General features: G+C 40.5%; 2 protein-coding genes across 2 annotated transcripts; both read right to left on the bottom strand.

The window, feature by feature from the left end:
* Positions 1-309: 309 nt before the first annotated feature.
* Positions 310-15553, bottom strand: LOC111220728 (tyrosine-protein kinase Mer-like). The gene is made up of 19 exons (XM_022743931.1): positions 15341-15553; positions 13888-14203; positions 13696-13796; positions 13440-13610; positions 9112-9198; positions 8881-8996; positions 8608-8797; positions 7769-7914; positions 5979-6114; positions 5008-5158; positions 3853-3941; positions 3647-3742; positions 3448-3528; positions 3267-3359; positions 3027-3145; positions 2814-2923; positions 2547-2706; positions 1738-1874; positions 310-1108 (listed from the first exon to the last, which is right to left on the bottom strand). Exons 1-19 carry the CDS (start codon positions 15426-15428, stop codon positions 655-657), a joined length of 2841 nt encoding a protein of 946 aa, XP_022599652.1. The 5' UTR covers positions 15429-15553; the 3' UTR covers positions 310-654.
* Positions 15554-15809: 256 nt separating this feature from the next.
* LOC111220549 (lutropin-choriogonadotropic hormone receptor-like) lies at positions 15810-22070 on the bottom strand. The gene is made up of 11 exons (XM_022743644.1): positions 21781-22070; positions 20456-20527; positions 20010-20084; positions 19840-19914; positions 19554-19628; positions 19368-19445; positions 19187-19255; positions 19016-19090; positions 18599-18784; positions 18248-18316; positions 15810-18004 (listed from the first exon to the last, which is right to left on the bottom strand). Exons 1-11 carry the CDS (start codon positions 21951-21953, stop codon positions 16783-16785), a joined length of 2169 nt encoding a protein of 722 aa, XP_022599365.1. The 5' UTR covers positions 21954-22070; the 3' UTR covers positions 15810-16782.
* Positions 22071-22822: the final 752 nt, after the last annotated feature.

The raw sequence follows: 22822 nt of genomic DNA, 5'->3' as shown, positions 1-22822 counted from the left end.
AAGGGCAGATCTCCAGATTTACTATCAGACTTGTTCAACGGCATGCATTCAAGTGTGGTTTTAACTTGCAAACAGAAGTGACGTTAAACAGGCAACTCAGGTATGTTTAAACCTGCTTAAGTGACTCTCTTCTTGTTACCTTAACTGAGTGTTCCTGAAAAATAAAATTGCACAAGGCACCTACTCAGCTCTAAATTCTTCTACTTTTTTTTTTTTTTACATGTGAATAATTTGAGCTTTTTTTTCAGTTCTATAATTATCAGTGTGATGAAATGTGAGGAAATCTTAGCAAAATCTTTCCCAGTTTAATTATCAAGTCTCAGATGAGTCAATAAAGCATTTATTTTTTACAGTATACAAGATCACTTTATAAATGTTTTGTACATTTCTATATTTACATTGCGACAAAGAATTCAATACAGTAAACACTTTCACAGTTCAGTGTATCTTAAGCTTATGGGAACATGTGCATGAACATGTTTGATGTTCACACACATAGACAACATTCCTAACACTGATCTTGGCTGTCCATGTAAAGCATATAACAAAAAAGGAAACTTCAAGGTGCTCCCAGTGCAATGAGGCAAAAATATTTAGTACTGATGAATCAAAGTGACAGTTTTATTACAGTTTTAATCTGATGGGTACCAATTGTTACAGCAGGAAAGAAGTGTCACTTGAGCTGTGATCCATGCCAGTCACATCAGTAACCATGTCTCCGTTTGCTTGACTTAAAGCATCACTCGACAAAAGAGGAGTGTCCACTGCAGGAGATCTCAGGGAAGGATCAGAGGAGATCACCACCACATAACGATCATCGTTCTCATCATCCTCGTCCTCCAGGCTCCCGTGAATGTCCGCAGTGACTATTGAATTTTCTGCTGCCCGTTGGCTGCAGGAAGGGGATGAGCTGAAAACAGGATGTTCTGCAGGAAGTGTTTCCCCATCTGGGTCCTCTTCAGGAAAGCTGGTGTTAATATAGATGATATCGTCCCTGCTGAAAGACTCTGGGAGCTTTTCCGTGAGCTTTTCCAACATTTCTCGCAGTTGTGGAAAGAAGGGTCGGTCCAGTGGATCAGCCCTCCAGCAGCTGTACATGATCTCATACCTGAAAAAAATAAATAACAAATTTAATAAGATGAATAATTGAATAAATCTTGATGCTTAAAAGCCTTGTTTTGGGATGCAGCTGACACAACTAGAGGCATTCATTTCAGGAAAATCTCCACTTTTGTAAGTTGTGTATTCAGTTTTTTTACTTTCACTGCAGATGGCAGTGATGAGCAAAGCCATAAACTTTTAAAAAAGTGAAGGTTTTTGAGGCTGAAGTTGTTTCCTGGACTAGATGAAAGTCAAAACATTATCTCTTGTTTATCACAAGTTCAAATGGAAAACGTCTTCCAGGTGCTCAAGTTTATCATGTACTTTGCTGCAACACAAAGGAAAAAAAGAGAGCACTGCATACCAGGGGGTTATATAATGGAACTTAAGCTCCAAAAGCTCCAATACATGCAAACAGCAATTTAACCACAAACAATTATATAAACTGTTCGTAAAAAGCTTGAATTTTATTTTTTAAAACTGTCAATATATTAAGCTCCAATTTCTAATTTTTAAAATCACACCCATTCAGACAAACGAGGCCCCGCTTTACTTTCGTAGTCTATCTTGACTCAGTTACCTCCTAAAAAATCCAGCCCAAATTCAAGATTTGTGTTTCGAAGAGATAACACTCACAGATCATCCAAACAGTCTGTTGGTTGCTTCAGTCTGTTTCCTTCAACAAGGTAGTCGTAAATCTCATGGTTTGGGATGCCAGGGTAGGGCGTCATGCCTCGTGTAGCAATCTCCCACATGGTAATGCCAAATGCCCACTAGAACACAAAGAACATTAACTTCAGATGCCATTACATCATGCGAATAACTTATAGTGCATGCCATGAACTGTCACTTTCTCTGCTATTTAGAAATACATTTACTTCCCTGAATAAATCCCTTACCTTTAAAGTGCACTGACCTGAAATGCACTAAAACATGTGAGAACTGTGAATCTCCTCAGCCTCTCTGTCAGATTTCATTTCCAGTTTTCATTTTTTATGTTACAGAAGTGGGAATAAACATATCAGGTGCATTTTTGTCAACAACACAACAGATGGCTTAAGTTTTTTTTCACCTGACGCTGGATAACCTGACCTAAAAATACCACACACTGACAAATGATGCGAGCAAGACTGTCAAAACGAAATCTTTGCCACACCCTAAAAGAAAAACTGGGTGCTGAGTAAATTCAGTGTGACTGCTCTGTGTAAATCTCGGAAAAAAGGTTTTGAAATTCATTATAGTACAACTGAAAGCGACGAATGAAAGGGAAAGCGCAGACGAAGGGTCAAGTTCTTCTTTCAGTGAGTGCACATCGTTTCACAGTGACTATTGTTTCTGGAAGAGAAAAAGTGTGTTTTTTTTTTTTTACCTGACACATTCACATATTTGCATCATGACCAAAGACTGACAATAGAGAACAGACAGGAGCAGATGAAGGTGCTTACCACGTCGCTTTTCACAGTAAAAACTCTGTCTGCCAGACTCTCTACTGCAATCCATTTTACAGGCATTTTGGCTATTCTGCCCTGCCTGTAATAATCTCCACTATAGATCTTCTTAGATAACCCGAAGTCTGCTACACACACTGTCATGTCATCACGCAGCCTGTGAGGAAAAAAAACAGGAAAGGAAAATCACATAAATAGTCCTAGATAAGTTTTGCCTTTCAACTAAAAGTGACTAATACAAATGTTTTTGTATCTGCAACCTACATGCAGTTGCGAGCTGCCAGGTCACGATGAAGAAAGTTACGCCCACTGAGATACTCCATACCAAAAGCAATGTCAACCATGAACTTCAGGAGTGTCTGAGTGGGCAAGAACTGTGTAAAAAAAAAAACAAATTTCAGTTAATATTATACAGTCTCATAATAATAACAATGATTATATATTATATATGCATTTCAGTGTTGGCTGAAATCTTGCCATTGGACTCTCTCCGAGGCGTGAGCGCAGCAGGAAGCTATGCAGATCTCCATATTTCATGAATGGCAGAATGACCATGGGCTTGGGAAAATTTCCTGAGCCTACTTCCAAGCAGACACCTAAAGAGGACAAGTCAGTGCACACAAATAATGTAAGGATGTGCAAATGAAGATGGACCAGGGAACAGAGCAGAGGAGCGGGATTCTACAATACTTTAAAGAGGTAATGCATCACTCCTACCGAGCAGTCTGATCACATTAGGATGGTTGAAATCTTTCATGCAGGCCGCCTCATTCAGGAACTCCTCAATCTCCCTTTGAGAGAAGCTCTCCACTGTTTGAAGAAAGACACAAGAGTTAAATGTTTGCAAGTGTACTTGTTTTATAGTTTAAAGATGATCAAAGGATGTATTTAAGCTCACATTTCATTGTCTTCACAGCAACTTTTTCTGATGTTCCATCTGGTTGTCTTATATGTCCTTCCACCACGGAGCCAAATTCACCTGATGAATTACAACAGATCATAAATACTTGATAGTCTGCACAGTGTGTGTTATTATCTGTATCAATCTAGATATGATAACACTTCCTCTGCACCCTCAAAAATGAATGTTCACTCACCCTCTCCCAGGATCTTTCCTATCGAGAGCAAGGTCCTCATGACCATCACGTCCTGAAGTTTGGCCTGGAGTTCATCACTAACACCAAGGTTCCCAACTGTAGACAGGACTCACTCAAGTCATTGTGCATGATAAAAGTGTGCCTTAAACAGGATAACATAAATGTCTGCATGAATATTTCCACCACAGTTACATTCGAGAACATACGTGTGACTCCTATGGCTGATCGATTGTAGGATCTCTGGGGTTTGTACTCCACAACAGGCTGCGGCTTTTCTCCACCTCCAAACACCCGCCTGCAAAAAAGAAAAAAAAAAAAAAAAAAGAATTGCTGAGCGGTGAACTAATCCTTTCACTGAAGTCTTCCTAGCTCTGTAATCACACACACACACACAAGCTGACATTCAGCTGCAGAGGTGGTCATAGTGAGGCAGCCCTCTGAGTTGTTTCTTTCCTGGATGGGATCAGATACTGTTTTCCTATCTGAGCAGGAGCCTGTGACACATTCCTGTCCATATCCTGAGTGGCAAGACTGAGTCACAGACTTCATAGTAATGAATTCCAGAGGATTAACATGTGGCTGTTGTCTTTTTCTGCAGCTGCACAGTTATTACTGGTGACAATGGTGATTAAGAGGAAGGAAAGGCAGTTTATTAACATAATCTAGAAGATTACTCAACACCCCCAGGTGTCAATCCCAAATGAATAACAACATCAAATCTTTTGTGTTTTTAAAATCAGAGTAGAGACTGAGTGAAAGGTGAACCATGCAGAAAAATGGGTCACAAATACTTCAAAGATAAAGCAATCAAACTTGAAGCAACATTGGTAATTAAAGGTATACTATGTAACTTTTCTGCATTAAAAACTCTACATGCAAGTAGACCTATGTTATATATTTTGTCCAGTTGTGTACTTACATTATCCCAATTTTTGACATCAATGTTCAAATCATCGTAATGGCCCGTTTCATTTGGTCGCCTGTTAGTGGCGTCAGATCCTCCAGATTTTTAACGTGAAACTGGTTTATTCTGTGTTTTAATAACTGGTATATAATAAACCAATTTTGATGAACTGGTCTGTTTATTTGGAGAGGAGGACACCTCTGCTGATACTGCAGCTCCTGGTAAAAGTCTGACCTATTGACACTGAAGGAATCCTAACCGGGAGAAGCTGACTGTAATCACAATAGTTGTGGTGAAGACAATAACGCCCATGATCCCACACTACATCATGACGTCACCAAACTCCATCTTTTGTTATCTCTTTGTTTGTGAGACTCCTTGTGGCAGAAAAATACATATTGTGCGTTTAAATCAACACTGTGTTTGCACATAATAGAAAAGATTGAAGTCAGCATACCCAAACCAAGATTCAGAAGTCCTGTGGTGTACACAGATACCCGCCCAGAGGACAATCAGCAGAAGACAGATGCCACACACCACACCTAGCACAACATTGACAGAGTCTGGAGCCCTGGTGTCAGGGCTGGAAGATGGGGACACAGGTGATTCTGAGACAGAGAGAGGAAATGACGAACATGGTCAAAGTGAAGAAAAACAATATCCACCAAATGAGATATCAAAACCCCAAAACTGAAGATTACATATCTGAGTTACATTACAACCGAAAATGGAATATTTAATTGCAGTAACGTTCTGTCGTTTTGCATTAAAGGGGCTGTTTGTTATTTTTCTCTACTTTCTTGGTTGGGTGATGGTGATTGTCACTTGACAAGAGCTTTGGCCTTTCTTTCGTTTACAAGACAGGAGTTATAATACACCTTAATACACCACAGAGTTGCCACCAGAAAATGACAAAACGGGCCAGGGCTCGCTGGTTAGCGTGCTAACTTCAGCAGAACAAAAGACATGATCGAGTCAATAGTTAACATTGGTGTTTCTTTCCACCACTGGACACAGCTCTTGGTGAGTAAAGGAATGAAGTTTGATGCCGAACTTGCAACATTTGTTTAAGACTGGTAAGTAAACAGCTGTTAATGCTAATGCTATGTAGCAATAGCAAAACTTACAGATAGATCCTTTAATATATTTTGTTAACTAAAATCAATTATAATGTAGCGGTAGAATGTTAGCATGCTGATATTTGCTAATTAGCACCAGATAAGTGCAATTTGTCCTGAGTGTCCTTTCCACGGACGCTACCATCCCTACAGCCACGCCGCTAGCAATATGGCTAAATAAAGCAAGTAAATAGTTACTGGTTCTGTTCATGGGGCAGTATAATAGTACAATAAATCAGTTGAACTACGTTGGCGAGTTTATAAAGTTGACAATTCCAAGATGAACAGATAAATCAACAGAGCAGCTTACTGTGCTCTGGCACAAACAGCCAGACTCGTGGGCTGACCATGCCGCTCCCTGCCTGCGTGCATGCAGCCACCTCCACGCTGTAGGTTGTGTTGAATTCCTGTACAGGTACAACGACATCGGTGGTGTAACTGTGGGTCTGAAATGACACACAAAAACAGAGATCATTTAAATGTGGATTGTGCATAGTGTCATGGTTGGATTTCTCTAAAGACAAAAACAAAACATTTCCACTTAGTCACACATCTGTACCACAACAGAAAGTAAATTGAAAAGTTCCTTAAAGCTATTTTCATGTAGTCACTTAGAGTATGAAACCTTTCTGGAAAATCCCGGTGATCTGCATTTATTGTATATAATGAAAAAGGGAAGGAGACTAACTTTCTGGATAAGTTCATGTGCTGCAATGGGAGGGAACATGTGACAGACACAGTCCTGTATTTCACAACACCACACGGTAGCATCTGGGGTTCCTCTGCTTTGCTAATGTGCTGACAGTCTGATGGGGAATGCTGAACCCATGATTAACGGTCTGGCACGTCTGTGGCCCCAAACAAAAGGCTACATGTGGTTGTATGCTCTCACAACAGCAAATTCTCAACAAATTTTGGGAATCAACCTCAAATTCAAAAGCAGATGATGGCATTACGACTTCTACCATGAAACATAGAAAATTATGAGCAACTGATAGTACTATTTATTCTTCTAATTCCTTTATTCCCCTAATTCATCTTTATCAGAATTTACTGTGACTTTTTCACAAAAAGGATTTTTCTTAGCAGCAGGTGAGCCTGAGGAGTCATTTCCAGAGTCTGCTACTATTACAAAGTCTTTGTTTGTAATGACATCACCATCTGACTGGAAAACACATATGGATATTTGGGACTATTGTACGCATCCCATTGTATTCATATCCCATTCAGTCTGTGATGACTCATGGCCACGTGCCGAATGAATAAAAACACTGAATAACAGTTTTCACAACATCAGGTTCCTTTGACACAGACAGGAAGGCCAGGAAACACACTATTGTACTAGAGAGCACTAATGCAGTCACAGAAGTACAACTACGCACAAACAGCATCATGGAATAATGCACCGGACATTTGATATAAACAAGAAAGGCAGTTATTAAATTAAACAGTGCCATTTCTTAGAAAGTGTGTCTAAATTAAAAAAAAGCCACTTGCTGTAAATGACTTTCCCTGCCTTGTCGATTCTTGAGCGCAGTGGAAAAACTGTTGTTCTCAGATAATAGGGAAGCTGACCTTCTGCTTCAGTGGGCCGCACAAAGGGAGGGTCACATATTCCCAACATACGAGACTCATTCCTTTCATATTTGTCATACATTAGTAATTGTTATGGGAAATAAAAAAAATAAAAAATCTCAAACACACCTCAAAGACAACACCATGAACATGAGTATGAGTAATTGCATACTTTACCTGATATATAATACACTGTATATGAGGGAGAATATACTAATATACATATAATCAGTATAAATGCATGTGTTTAATTTTTCTGTGTGTGTGTATTTATATCAATGAGGTAGACTAAATAACGGAAACATCTCTCTGTATAATAGAGTAATAAAGTTTAACAGCATCACAAACTAAATCCTCCAAAATGACCCTAAAGTTCAAATGAAACAATTTGAACAAAAACTGAACATTATAACCTTCATGAAGGAGGGTTTATTGTATTAGACTGTGTTAGATTGAGCTATCCAACTGAGTGTACACTATACTAAGATTATCTATCTTAAATTATGGCATTGCTGACAAACTCACCTTTTTCTCTTGTGAGCCATATCTGACAATAACATCATAACCGCGCAGGATGCCATTTATCTTATCATCCGGCGGAGGCTTCCACCTGATCACAAGCGACGACCCGTTCAGCTGTAAGGTGACGTTTCGGGGATAAACCGACGGCACTGAGAATGTGACAAGAAATAGGAAACAGGTGGATTGAGATATCATTGGGAGTTATAACAAACTCAAAATACTTCATAAGGAATGCCAACCTATAAAAACAAAAATTAGAAAAGAGAAACTAAAACTGTCCCTCCATTGAATTCTTTGATTACAGTTTGAAATGTAGTCACTTCCTGGCACAGTATATTCAATCTCTCAACTAAAATATCCCCTGTGATGGCTTTAGGAAGGAAATTGAAAGCAGCTCCACCCAGTAAGAATTTTGTGTTTTCTCAGAGAGACCACTCCTTTTTCCTATGTGACCCCTCAGGAAAACAACAGAGGTTTAGTGGATACGATTTCTGAAGGGAACTTGCCACAAGTAGAGTAGATAGTTGCGCAACTTCCGTAAAATCCAGTTATTACATGCTGCAACTGAAGAAAGCTTACAATAAGCACATTTTGCATGGGAATGTGGTAGGCTACCTTCCTAAACCTAAACAGGATTCTGCAACAACAAGAAGGAGGCTTCGTTAAAGTAACTACATAAGATGTGGTTGATGGTTTTTAAACCTCCTGAAATCAAACAGCCGGCATGTGTATGTGCTGGGATGGGTTTTTATTTGCTCTTGCTACAAAATCTGCTGCAATTTCACTCAATCTGCTGGTGCATCATCAACTGCCAACAAAATTCAATTCAAGTTCCCACGCACCTCCCTCTGTGGTGTTGCTCTGGATCCACATGGTGACAGGAGAGGCTCCCACCTCATTGCTGCAGGACACACTCATGTTGTACGACGTCATGGCCTGCAGCCCGGGGACTTCATACTGGAAAGGCGGCACTGTGACATTGATGAACCTAGTGGTCATCACCTCCCCCTTCCGCCGACTCACCTCTTTAACCTTAGAGGGAAAAGTGAAGAAAGTGTGAGGATCAATCTGAGGACATTAAACAACAGCACTGTGTGTGCAGATGCCAGGCTTACCCTGATGTGGCATTTGGTGACTGGAGAGAAGCCATCGTGACCAGGGCTCCAGCTCAGTATCAACTTATTGGGCCGACTTTCCATCACAGTAACATCAGACACAGGACTAGGAAGCACTAAAAAACATCATAAAAACCCTTATTAACTCCCTAATATGGAGGCAAATGTTCAGCATGCAGAGCACTGAAACTTGTTGGAATGTCTAACAGCCCCACAGGGATGCAGTTTTACCTTTGATGTTGATATTTGCTTCTCTGGAGGTGGCGACACCCTTCGAGTTGTGAGCTTCGCAGCTGAACTGAGTGTACTTGTCCACACCTGCAATTGACACATTGGAGGGCACAATGTAGCACTGCAATGTTGCATGAATTCAAAACAACCAATCCTCAAGGCCGTGATAGCGCAAAATATTTCAGGAAAATTAAGGTCAGCAGTTCATCAGGTCTTACTTTACTTCATGCTGGGAAGAAAAACCCTAATAGGAAGTCAGCAAGACACATTCTCGTCATGAGGATGTACATTTTGTACAGACTAACTGATTTCTCTCTGTGTCGAAGGGGAATCTGGGGCAAAAGTGCAATGTCAGCCTCAATGGAGAAGGAAGACTGACGTTGATACAAGAAGCAGATAGGGATGACTCACTTTTTTAGTACAACCTCCAAAGTTCTCTCAACAGTGCCTCATGCACTAAGCTCAAATTGAGCCTCTCCAGTGTGATGTACTGTGGTAACAAACCTTTTGCTTGGTCTCTTTCCCTGGACACACAATTCCCGTCTTTCAACAGCCCCAGATCTGCCCAGTTAGAATGGGACTGGGACAGCTGCTAAATAATGTCCCTTTTGTCCTCTGTTTTCCAGTGTCTCTATCTCGGAAACCTTTCCACAAAGCCAATCACAGAGCAGCCTGTGCGAGATGACTGGAACCAACTTGGGATGTTTTGTTTACGTTCTGCAGAATATCACGACCTCATGAGTTCGCCTTCCACTGCTCCAGGGCACCAGGGTAACGAGAGTTTCACTTTTCACTCAAACACTGCTCACAGTCCATTTGTTTGCACAGAGATAGATCCCTACTTAAAATAGGTCTGATTTAATCATTTGTGTAAGTTATGCTCACATCTGAAAGAAACATCTAAAATAAATGTTGGATCACACAGATCAAAATCGCTCAATAAAACTTATGTTTAGGATTGCGGCAGAAATGTGCAAACACATCTGCACATTTGCTGCCAAGCTGTGCAAATGTAATTACCGCATGCCTCATTTCAAACTGCATGGCAAACAGAGAGTTGGGGCACGGTGGGAACTGAGCAGGTTTGACTGTTGTCCCAAATGAAACTGGTCACCCTTATAATTTGACCAAAGAGCAAAGGGACAAGAGGAAAAAGTTCGTAAATGTCACAACACCACTGGCAGCTTTATGTTAGAGTGAAATTCCCCAAAATCTGTCTTTTGAGTTTGGAAAACTCAGCCCCTGTCAGGTGGAGACGTTGCTACATATAGTTTGTTGTTTCCTTTCTCTGGCTACGGTCACGTTAAAATGAGGCCAGGCACTACGGATTCCTATGGTGACAAGTTTTCATTGTGGAAAAAGTAGCATAATGTCCACATAATCTCCGATTCCACCTGCAGCATAATCCGCTTCTCTGCTGTCTAAACACATGAACAATATGTTCCACTCATAATCCTGTTAAAATATGGTAACAGAGCTTCAAGGACTAAGATGCAACATGTGTTTGCATGTACTCAGCAGTTTTTTGTTAAAATAAATGTTTATTAAACAGAGAAGTGGATTTCGATGCAAACTGATCCTCTGACCCAACACCTACAGTAGAGTATCAATCTGAGGTCAAACACAGAGATTACTCCCAGTGTGTCTCAATCTATTTAAGACGCACATTCTTTTGATGTCATATCATTTTTGGAAAAAGGGAAATGAACAAAAGTCAAGCACCATTTCTGTTTTCGCTGTGTTTGGCAAGTATATTAACAACAAAACGCAACAACAACAATGAAGAAAAATAAATAAATAGATGGGTTGGCCTCTCCAATGGAAACATGAGAAAAGATGGGAGGGATTCAGTAAATGCAGTGTAGATCCAGCAGCCTGTAATTATCAGGTTTGGGAGCGCTCCAGCTTACTGAGCTGCCTGAGATGTCTATGTTATTTTTCCATTTTTATATGTAGCCAGCAAATATAGCCTCAAACTACTACTACAACTAAGCCAATGCCTTTTCACTTTGCTCCAGTCATTTCTTCTGTATTTTCAAGGCTGAAATGCCAAACTTGTGTTCACATTAACCCAGATCTTCTGCTGCTGTCCCGAGACAAAGTAAATAATGACGTGCAGATAACCCATAACCCAAATTAAACTCACTTTACTACTTCTGCTTCTCTTTAATAAACATGCAATGCCCTCAAGGATAAATGCATACCAGTGACATTCCTTAAATAAAACCTACAATCATTTACCACTTCACATGACAAAAGCACTCTAATAATATCATGGAGTGCAGCCTTCGGCGAGAAAGGGGCCTTAGACTCTTGGTATGCATGAGGTGAGTATGCAGAAGAGTGGGTTTACACTGTTTTATTGTGCCAATATTTGATCCTGCACAGAGCCCTGGTAGCTTGCAGCCGGCCAGCCTCTGTGTCCAGCCCCTCCCTGCTGGGTAGTGGGCCGTTCTGTCAATGAGTTCTTTGTCTCCGAGGTCAACCCCCGAACAGACTCCCTGTGCAGCCTTCCATCCCCAGGCCAGGCCCAGGCCCTTGCACATGCTGCACCAAAGCACAGCTCTGAACCTTTAACCCCCTCAGCTTCGGGCCGTATCACCACTCACTGGCCGCAGCAGGAGAGCTCAGCCTGCGGCGAGCTGAAGATGAAGGGTTAGAGCATTCAGAGCAGAGCGGTTATGCTTCTAATAACAAATGTTTGCTTTCAAGGAGAGGGCAGTTGAGGCCATAAAAGGAAAGTCCACTTCAAAAAAAAAAAAAAAAACATTTTGGCAACAATTTCTCTAGTTCCTCAAGGGTTAATACTATATAATTGCTATTTATAATTTATAAAGTAGTATAACATGGAAATAAAACCTGAACTGATTTTCTTACAATTAGTCTTTACTTACAGAGTATTCAGGAAAACAAATCACTCTTACTTTGATGGGAGCTTTAATGTAGAGCTGACTAAGATATAAGTCGACTGACAGACAATCAATTGCTAACAATTGATAACTGATTTATTGCCAAGTAATTTTTTAAGCTAAAATGCCTAAAATTCATCGGTTCCAGCTTTTAAAATGTGAATACGTGTTGGTTTATTAAACTACATATCTTCAGGTTTTAAACTGCAAAACCCAAAGATGTTTGAGAGCAAGATACTTGAATATGTAAACTGATCCTTTGGGAAACTGTGACAGACATTTTTTAAAACTATTTCTGATACTTTAAGGAACAAATAATGTAAATAATTGTTAGGTGCAGCCCTATTTTAAAAGCAACAGTTCAAAATGTTGGTAAGTAGCACATTTGCATTATTTAAGCTAACCAACTGCTAGATATAGTGGTATCAATCTTCCCATCTGACTGTCAGCAAAAAAGTGAATAAACGTGTTTCCCAAAATGTCAAACTATTGCTTTAATCAGACATACAGCCGTATCACATTGTATTCAGTATACAGCTAGCAGAGCTGTGTAACAAAAAGCACTGTCCATGCGTGAATGACCACTGTTAACCATTCAGCAAAGGAGCAGGAGGCCCCAGTGACACTGAGCGTGGTGGTAAATCTCACAGCAGTAAGCAGGGTCCAGATGCTGAGGCAGCAGAGACGAGGCAGACTAGAAACCATCGACAAAGTGATGCAAGCTGAGTAAGACCACCTGTGCGCAAGAACCAAACATCCCTTAAACTCTGCTGACGAATGTTTCCACAATTAATCACTGAGGATGTCAACCAAAGTGAAAGCAGTTAATTGTTTAATAAGCTGCAGCACTGTGTTGTTTCCGGTACGCTACTTTTACAATGTTTTTTATACTAGAAGTTCTTCTAGTAAAAAAGTTTCTTCTTACTTAAAAAAAAAACAAACAAAAAAAACAACCCACAAATACAGAGCTAGATCAAAAACTTGAAAAGACTTTGAAAGAAAGAATCTCCACAGATTGTTCAGACTTTAAAGGAGCACTTCTACATGAAACCAAGTCTTTCTACCAGAGGAAATGACTTCCTCAGCTCCACTAACGCATCTCAAAAATGATAAAGGAACTAAGTGTAAATTTCATATGACCGTGATAAACCGTGAAGCACATCATCTGCTTCTTTCCGTCTAATTCAAGGTGTCATTCAGACTTATACAGAGTCGTGTTCTGACCATCTGTTGAACAATGCGTGAGGAGAACAGCGAGAAATTACACTTCTCTTTAGAGGCTTTCACCAACTCAAGATGGAGGGAGTATATTTGTTATTATGTGTGAGAGAGAGAGAGAGAGAGAGAGAGAGAGAGAGAGAGAGAGAGAGAGAGAGAGAGAGAGAGAAAGACGACTAGACTGTGTGGTTTGTGTCTCACCTGACACAAAGTAGCTGCTGGGAGAGAGATGAGAGTCGCTAACAGGTAATCCATCACGGAGCCAGCGGATTTTAACAGGGTCCGGAGGTCCAACCGCCTCACATAACAGCGTAAAAGGTGTGTCTCTTGTTACGTTCCAGTCCTCAGGTTGGTGGATAAATGCTGGTAGACCTACGGACGGATCAAAGAAGTGTGAGAGTATCTGGAAAAATTAGGAAGAGGAAGCTCACAATGCTTGTAACAGGTGAAAACTCACCATCCACCTCGACTGTGATTGGCTGAGACTCTACCGTCGTGGGGCCGATACTCAGTCTGCAGCGATATTCCCCGGCATCCAGTCTCAGCACATACTTAATGCTGTAATACAGTAACATGAGGACACATCATTCTGTGCGTTCAGCCCGTCCTATTCACACTTTTTCACATTTCACCATCATGTTTTACACACCTGACAGTGGAGAGGAGAGTGGTGACCCCGTCTGTGACGGTATGGAGCTCGTTGATCAACACCTGATCCTTCCTCGACAGGTCCTGGCCGTTCTTCACCCAGGTGATGGTGGGCTCCACCCTGGTATCTGGGATATTGATTGAGCAGTTGAACTTAGTCTCATGGCCCTCTGATAGCTGGATGGAGCCTATGGTGGGCTTGAAGTGCAGCTGTCTGAGCTGATCTGGAGTCAGATAAACCCTTGGAACACGGCCAGATATCACAAGAGGCTCTGAGGTCCTGGTTGGTCGGTGAAACTGGCGCCTAGAATGCTGGGCTGTTTATAGGGGGAGATGTTAGAGTATGTTATACTGACACCAGCATGCTGAAAGAAAAATAGGTTTTCTGCTTTATATAAAAAAACAAAACAAAACAAAAAACAAAAAACAAATGCACACACACACACACACACACATATATATATATATAGAGAGAGAGAGAGAGAGAGAGAGAGTAAACAATATAAAAATAAGAATCAAAGACTTTATATCAAAAGTGACTAGCCATGTGTTCACATCTTCATATTCACAAACCACCATAAAGAAGTTTTCAAAGATCATATGAGTATGTGTAAGGTTCAGAGCTAAGACTAAAGATTATTTTCATTAATCAATCAATCAGTCAACTAGTCGATCAATTGAAAGTCAGACAATAGCGAAAATGGCCATCAAATTCAATTTCTTTTTTTTGTTATTTATTGATTTACAGTGAGACAAAACAGAGAAAAGCAGCACATCCTCACATTTAAGAACCTGGACCCAGTTGATTTTGGCTTTATATGCTTAAAAACATGATGATGATGATCAAAATAGTTGGGGATTCATTTTCTGTGATTGACTACTCAATAAATTAACAAAATGTCTGAGTACTTACCAGTTTCAATGATAAAAAAAGAACACTTAGACCTAACTTTATAAATTAAACCTTTTCCTAGATTCATAGAAGCATGAATAGTGAACTTAGGCTACCAAAACAAAGACAGTCTTTCCACTGATGTTTTTAAATACTGTTCACTATTTATGGCGTGTTTTTACTGCCACTTGACTATTGCTGTCACGGATGCCACATTTTATTACTATCATTAAAAAGAAGTTAGGCCTACCGTCAGATAAACTCGTTTGGAGCTATGAAATCAGGACTTTTTTTTTTTTTAAGAGTATTTCAGGAACTCTCTCAAAATCTATGAAGAAACCCTTTAAGTTCCCCGGCCTACATAAAAATATAAAGCTATTAAATAGGTATTTAAGTCTGTTCCAGCCTATCACGCAGATAGTCCCAGGTCCCTGCTGTGCTTTGTCGACTTTAGCCTGAAATCCCACATGAAGTTAGTACAGAGAGAAAAAAAAACCCACACCAAAAAAAAAAAAAAAAAAAAACCCCCCCCAAAAAAAAAAAAAAAAAAAAAAGCACTCACCGCTGCCCGTACTCCCCACAAGAAGAACGACTATGGTCGATGAAGAGAGAAAAACTGCAAACCAGCCTGGATTTGACTTCTTTGCCATGACCGGTGTGAGCTCTCCTCTCTGCTGCTCTGTGTCCCGCTACAGCCTGCAAGCGTCCACGTCTCTGATTCCGAGCGGACTGAGCTTCAACTCCGACAATAACCCACATCAGCCACTGCGGTGGCCTCGACACAGCTTGTGCGGAGAGTTGTTGACCCTCGATCACATTTAGCTAGAAAGGGAAAAAAAAAAAGTTTACCTTTCCCGACGTCACAAGAGGGATCCCATGAAGGCGGGACCGACTGAGTGTGGAAATTCTCCCGAAATACTGAAAACAGCCAAATACTGCAGTAAAACAACAGATCAGACACTCAACAAAACCTTTACGTGAGTTTATGGATTTTTATTTTTATTTTTCCTATTATATCTTTTTTTTATTTATTTTTTGAAACAGAAAAATATGGCCTTACAATTATGATCCAATAAGCATTATGCACATGTATATTCCCCACCAACACGTACAGTAGCACAGCAGGTGATTTATTTAATTCTCAATAACAACAACAAACCCCTTTAGTAGAAAAACAAAAGCATGGCAGTAGTTAAAGTGTCTGTGCAACTCCTCCACCACGTGGTCAACTCTGGCTACTGAGCTTTCCAGATGAATCATGCCTATTGTGTTTTAATTGACATATTGTCAATTAAAATACGTTTAACCAGCCTCAGAATAACACATTTTATTTGACATAAATTGGTAAGTGGATTCAGATTAAATTTTGGTTTACATAGTAACAGCCTCTTGGAGATGGAGGTGATGACTCATGTTTGAGGTGATTTCTGTTTGATTAAACAATCTGACCACAAGCTAGTAGCTGTTCTGGAGCTTTTAATTATATGACATGATTGCTTTCAGCAAATGGTCTGTGCCCAGTTATCATGGAATTGTAGATGTTCAAATTTTCAATTTTTTTTGAGCATTAAGGTCTATGAATATATATCTGGTGATGTCTTCTGAAGATTTATGTTTATTGATGTCCACCTTTCCACAGGTGTTTTTTGTCACTGCACACATGTTGACATGTGATGAGCAGGAAAACTAAGCCTGGGACTATAAGGCCTTTGATGATGGCTGCATTCCATTTAGGTTCTCCAGGGCTCACTGGGACACTTAACTGAACAGAGCCATCATCAATATTGTTATTTAGACCTGTGCTTTTCCTGTTAGACCTGTTGACTAGGTTGAACTGATATCAGACTTGATAGGGCTCTCACTCCCATAGCAGAGTTACCTGAAAGTTTACTAAATAGGCTAATAATACATTTTCTAATAAAATAAAAAAGAAAAACATGACCAAATCCAACAAATCCCAGTCAGTCTCAAACAGTTGTATTGTAGTGTCATCTCTTATAAATTTCAAGTGAGCTCTCCCTCCTCTTTCAGGTGATGGCTCTGCTGTGGCTTGGCAGACAGTCTCATTCCCATCTGGGATCCATTATTTTTGGATTTCAGATTGCTCTTGAGTGTATTCTCTGAACAGTGGGCCTTCATACGATAAACACTGGCCTTGCTTTTACAGCAGCCCATGGCACTCATGAGCTGATATGCGTCCTTTCTGAAAGCCTTGGTGAAGATAGCATAAAGGAAAGGATTTGCACAGGAATTGATGGGGAAGAAGAGGACCAGCAGAATCTTGGAGTTTGTAACTGTGATGAGGGGAACCTTGAAGGCAGCAGAGATGGCAAAGAAGGAGATGGGTGCCATGCAGAGGAAATCTGTGAAGATCAGCACAGCCATACGCTTTGCAATCTTGGTGTCAGCACTTCTTCTTGGGAATTCGGGGTTCTTCACAGCCAGGTAGATCAGTGCATAACAAACACACACAACAATGAAGGCGCCCACATTGAAGAGCAGGATAATTATGATGAAGGCCTGAGCCAGAGGAGTCTCTATGTCCATGGGTAAGCACATGCTGACTTTGGTGTAACTGCTCACACCAACCAGGGGCAGCATCCCCATCCCCAGACAGATGAGCCAACCAGCTGCCATTATACTCGCTGCCTGTGTAAGAACCAGACGCCGTTCTACCTGCAGGGCGTTGGTGATGGTGTGCCAGCGCTCCAGGGTGATGGTGGAAAGTGTGTAGACTGACAGCTCCCCGCCAAACACAGACAGGAAGCCTGCGGCGCTACAGCCTGGTCCTGTCTGCCATTCAATTGCATGTTGGCTGTAGAAGCCACGTGTGCGCAGGTCTACAGTCGCTATCATCATAAGGTAGATCCCAATGCAGAGGTCAGCAAAGGCCAGGTGGCACATGAGGAAGCGAGGCACCATCAGCTTGTTCCGGCTGGTGAAGAAGACCAGGAGCACAGTCAGGTTTCCTGCGATAGCTAGTATGTTGATAAACCAAATGGCCACTCTGAGGAAACTGAACCCTGCGATGTCCTCACAGGGATTGAAAGCATCTGCTTCAGGTATGCAAAGCAAGGTTGGTCGGGTCGGACAGAAGTCCAGTTCTGGATAGTGGAAATTTACATCTCCGAAACCTTCATCCTTGACAAACAAGTCAACGTCTGAGAAAAAGGGCACATTCATAGCCAGAGTTGTATCTGCTGAGCCTCCAATCACACGCTGAACCCTGTTTTTAAAGGAGAGGACAAAGGAGAGGAAATTGTTCTGGTTAGTTCGTCTTAAGCTGAGGGATCCAGAGTAAAGAGTGGATAAAATGAGCAACACAGACCTCAAGTAAACAGGGGTCAAACTGTTCCAATGGAAACACCTCTTTTCAGTTTTGATGAACTACTAAGATGAGAGGCTCTGAGTTCAGTTTAACTTGAAGCAGGTTTAAGATGGGAAAACATGAGCACAACAGTGTTTTTACCTTGCTGATGGATCACTGTCATCACAATATGTGGAGCCATTAGGCCATGCAGGATTAATCGGAAAGTCCCTGGAGAAGCGGAAAGAAATAATGTAAAGACTCACTGCAAAAATATGTCAGAGACACAAACGCATTTGTGAAATACCAATACTTATATTGTATAGTTTATATACTGAGCTTTTATTGTAGTCCAGTGTCGTTTGTTTTAAGGAATTAGCAAGTTAGTAAGATCTCTGAATAATATTCTGCTTAAAGTAGTGAGTGAAAACTGCAACCGTGATGGGGCTTACAGAGATTATCCGTGAACAAATCTATCATCAATTAACCTGTAAAATGCACAGTGTGAGTCACCTGTGTGTGTTCCAGGTCAGCAGTGCACAGCAGTGACTGTTGTAGGTGAGATGAGCCTCTCGCAGGCTCCACAGTCCCTGCAGAGGAGGTAGACTCTTCAAGGCGTACGCTGACTGAGCTAACAGCACCCGAACTGACTCCAGTCCCTGTGGTGGTAGTTTTGTGAGAGCTGTCGCAGATACGTCCCTGTGAAAATAAACAGAGTGCACGTACAAGAATATAACTGCACAGGGTTGTGAACGCCTTTTTGTGAGCATTGTGCTGCTTGTACACTGCCTTAGAGCATAAAGTCTGTCAGCATCACCCGACCCACCCATCAAGCTTGATGACAAACATCCTTTTCCCTCTCCCAAATAAATCTAAGCAGATAAATGTTACATTAAGTGGATCCCAAGAGGCTTTCCAAGTATCACTTACAAGACTCCAGGGCCTGTGGCTCCTTTGAAAGCGTCTCCATGGATCACTCTGAGGTTTCGGTTATTCTTTAACAGCCTAAAAATAATAGAATTAAGAGTAAGGGAACAAACTTTAATGTTGCAAGAAACTGAAATCTTTTAATTAGAAAAAAAACTAAATGTGGGAAAGTACAGCTTATCTATCTTTGTCCCATTGAAGGCATGGTCGTGTATTTCTCTGATGCCATTGTTGTACAGGTTCCTGCAATCAGTCACAACATCGTTATGATTAAAGGTGAGGAATCACTATCTCATTGACTAACATTTATTTCTAACCAACTGACAGTTGAAAACTTTTTTCTTGCACCACTTACATTGTAACATATTCATTTGTCAGTCCATTGAAAGCATTTGGAGGTATTTCCAGTAGATACAGGTTATCACAGATATCCCTGCAATAACATGACAATTCATAATGATGCAACGTAATGTGATGGCGATGAGCCTTTTGTTTTGTATTCGTCATGAGTCTCCAAGAGTTTAGCAACAGGTGTACTCACAAGATAAACTCTGATTCCAGAGAATTGATAGATGTAATGTCAGGGAAAACTGTTATCCCAGTATTTGAGATGCTCCTGTCATGCAAAGGGAAACAAGGGAAATTATATGTCTTGTTACTTTGTAAATGGTTTGCTTCAGCAGTGTCTAATCTAATCTAAGTTATTATTTGGTGTTATTGTGAGAGAAATATAAGTAAATGTGTGTCTGATGTTGGATTTACATTGAGATTTGGTTATTTCCCAAATAAATGTGATTTTAAAACAAAACTGTTTTCAGGTCTCTCACAGGTAATGTAGTTTGGGAAGGTTGTTAAATGTCCTTCTGCCAATGTGCATCAGATTCCTTGTGTTCTGGATTGAGCTGCAAAGAAATATCAAAACATCAGTCAATACAGCAGTGCACTACATTATCATCATTATGTTAGTTATTTCATATAAGCACAGAAAAAAACTTACATTTCAGAGAGGTTGAAGAGGTTATTAAATGCTAATGTCTCAATGGTTTCCAGGGTCACACTCTGAGCAATCTCACTGAATATACAGCAGAGAAAAAGCAATCAAGTTCATACAAAGAACATTCACCTTTAAACTTTAACACTGATGGTAAAAGACAGATTGCAGACAGGGTCATCAAACAATGGACGTGCACTGAAACCTAATCTTTGACTCTATTCTATGGTATATAAACTTGCTCTGACCTCAAGGCATAGCAATCTTAAGAAGTGAAATTGTATTTTGAGTTTCAAACATTTTTTACATGATAACCCAGGGTTCAGTTAAGCAGGTAATAAAGGAAAAAAAAGACAACCTGAAAACTTAGATTACCACCTTTCATTGCAGTTATATGATTATGTAAGATTGGTTAAGTCAGAATTAGACACTGGAAGAAAACTGATACCTACATCCTCTGGACTCCTCTCAAACCCTCAAAGGAATGGCTTGAAATAGTGCGCAAAGACAAGTGATAGAGAAACCTGAAAAAGAAAGGATATGGAAATGAAAAATTACAGAAATATATTATCTCATGGATAATTTAAGACATTTAAGTAAGTAAAGAAATATGAATTTACTGAAGGAAGTTCTTGGAATGTGTGCGTGTGTGCATTGGTGTTGGAGGTACAATAGTTTGATATATGCATGAGGCTGTTAGCCTTGGATGTTCACGAATACTTATCAGGAGAGACTCAAGGTTCTGTGATTTACCAGAGGAGAGGTCAAGATTCCCCACCTTCAAGGCGTATGACAGTCTGCTGAACTCAAACTGTGAGCTCTGATGCCCAGACCCCCTATAGACTGAGAGGATGCACTGTGTACTTGACTGTATGAGCACAACTTGACATTTTCTTCACAGGTAATTAAGCAGCACCCATGCAGGGCCCTCAGGAGAGCGTGGTGTGCTGTCTTACTTTTGATAAATGAAGAAATTAAAATATATAAACATTACTCGGAAGCAGATGACTTTCAGTCTGTATGATGGGTTTATCAATATTTTTAAATGTGAAAAGAATAATGAATTTAAATGATGTAATTATGTAAATAAACCAGAACAGACAAATAATGTCTCAACACTGGTTCTAATTTGTAGGAAGAGCTTCCTAGATGGTTTAATGTCTAGAGACAAACTGATAAGATTTTTGTTGACTTTTTGGTGCTTTATATGTGGCAGATTATCTTTTTTAAGTAGTGCCGAAATGTCAGGCTGAGTTGACAAACTCTTTCAATTTAAACTTGGAGGAAGCACACGGACAATGTTCCAACAAATTTGCCAAGTACAGTCAGTACTTGTACTTAGGTAAGTAGGCTGTTGAATGGACGAGTGTTTCACCCCCAAATAACTTGTGCTGTCAGTGCGCCAAAACGAATGCCTCACGACACAGTTCAAATATACTCGAATCAAACATGACAAAAATGTTTAAAATTCAAAAAATTTTACTTAACAGTTAACCACTTTTGCATTTAAACGCATTTCTACGTGTAACCAAGCGAGTGAGTTTGAATGGATTCTCGCTCCATGCGTAAATGCGCACGGAGTAGTCTTGGTGGTGGTTTTAACAGAGGAGATCGTCGCATAAAGAAACAGACAGAAACGAATGCTATCTGTTATCCATACTATCATGCATTAACAAACACAGACCGACTGATCAGTTATCAGTTAAGATGATCAATTCACAGCTTCACTCACTCACTTTGCTAGATTGGTAAAACCATGACAGTGGTGTGAACTTACAGCCTTTTATGTCTGTGACCCAGCATCAGTGCAGAGCCCTCTGTCACATTGTTGCATCTGATGGTGTTGGAGATACAGCGGCAGATCCTCGGGCACACGAAACCCGAAGCGCACTGCCATCCATACAGGAATAAAACGGACAGGAACAAGAACACTGACAGCGACGTCCACATTGTTGTTGCTGTCTGGAAAACGTCCGAACTCTCCGGAGCCGCGGTTCCCACTAAGTGCTGCGCATGTTAATATTTGGCTCTTCCTCAAAGTCTCTTTCGCTGTAGCTGTGGCAGATCGTTGACGCACAGAGGGGACCCTCAGCCACCTGTTGCTCAGTTTCATATCAAGTGGGTGGCAAAGAGTCGGCTGAGCTTTATGTTATCATACTGATGTGAAGTTGACAAGTCACATTAATTCAGTGTAGAGGGTTGTTAAAGTGGGAATAACCTGATGGTATTCCTACATTTCCATTCCTTAATCAACTGAACACGCTCATCCCCACTTGAATGTGGCATCTTGAGGGTGGTTGTGCATTACGGGACGGTTTCCATACATGATTTACTAAAGGTGCACTGAAGTTGACTGACCTTAAGGTGAGGTGAAATAATGCCCCCCACTCTCCTGAATCTGAGTGAGGGTCATTTGCTTGTGTGGTGAGGGAACATTTAGCCTCTAAATGTAGATAATCCTTAATAGTTTTATTCAATTTTACTAGAGAGACATTGTTTTAGAGATGTACATTCCTCTGTATTGGCAGCTTGAAATAGGCTAAATGTTGAATAAAGACAACATCCCAGGGCATAATACTTGCATGTTCCACTGTGCTGGTATCTTCCTTTCATTTCAGTATTTTGACTGTGATCCCTAAAATGTTCCTTGATAACTTCTAAATATTTAGATGATAGCTTCCACCTTCCATTACCATTAGTTATTATCAAGGAAATGACTGCAGTATCCATGATGTACACTGTATACACTGTTGTGTCTGTGTTCTGCCTCCTGTTTAGTGTGAATGCACTGGTTCACCTTGATCATTTATAGCTGAATT

Source organism: Seriola dumerili, unplaced genomic scaffold (genome assembly GCF_002260705.1).
Source record: "Seriola dumerili isolate Sdu_G_001 unplaced genomic scaffold, Sdu_1.0 BDQW01000073.1, whole genome shotgun sequence".
Classification (NCBI taxonomy): domain Eukaryota; kingdom Metazoa; phylum Chordata; class Actinopteri; order Carangiformes; family Carangidae; genus Seriola; species Seriola dumerili.
This window is presented reverse-complemented; position numbering and strand designations above follow the sequence as displayed.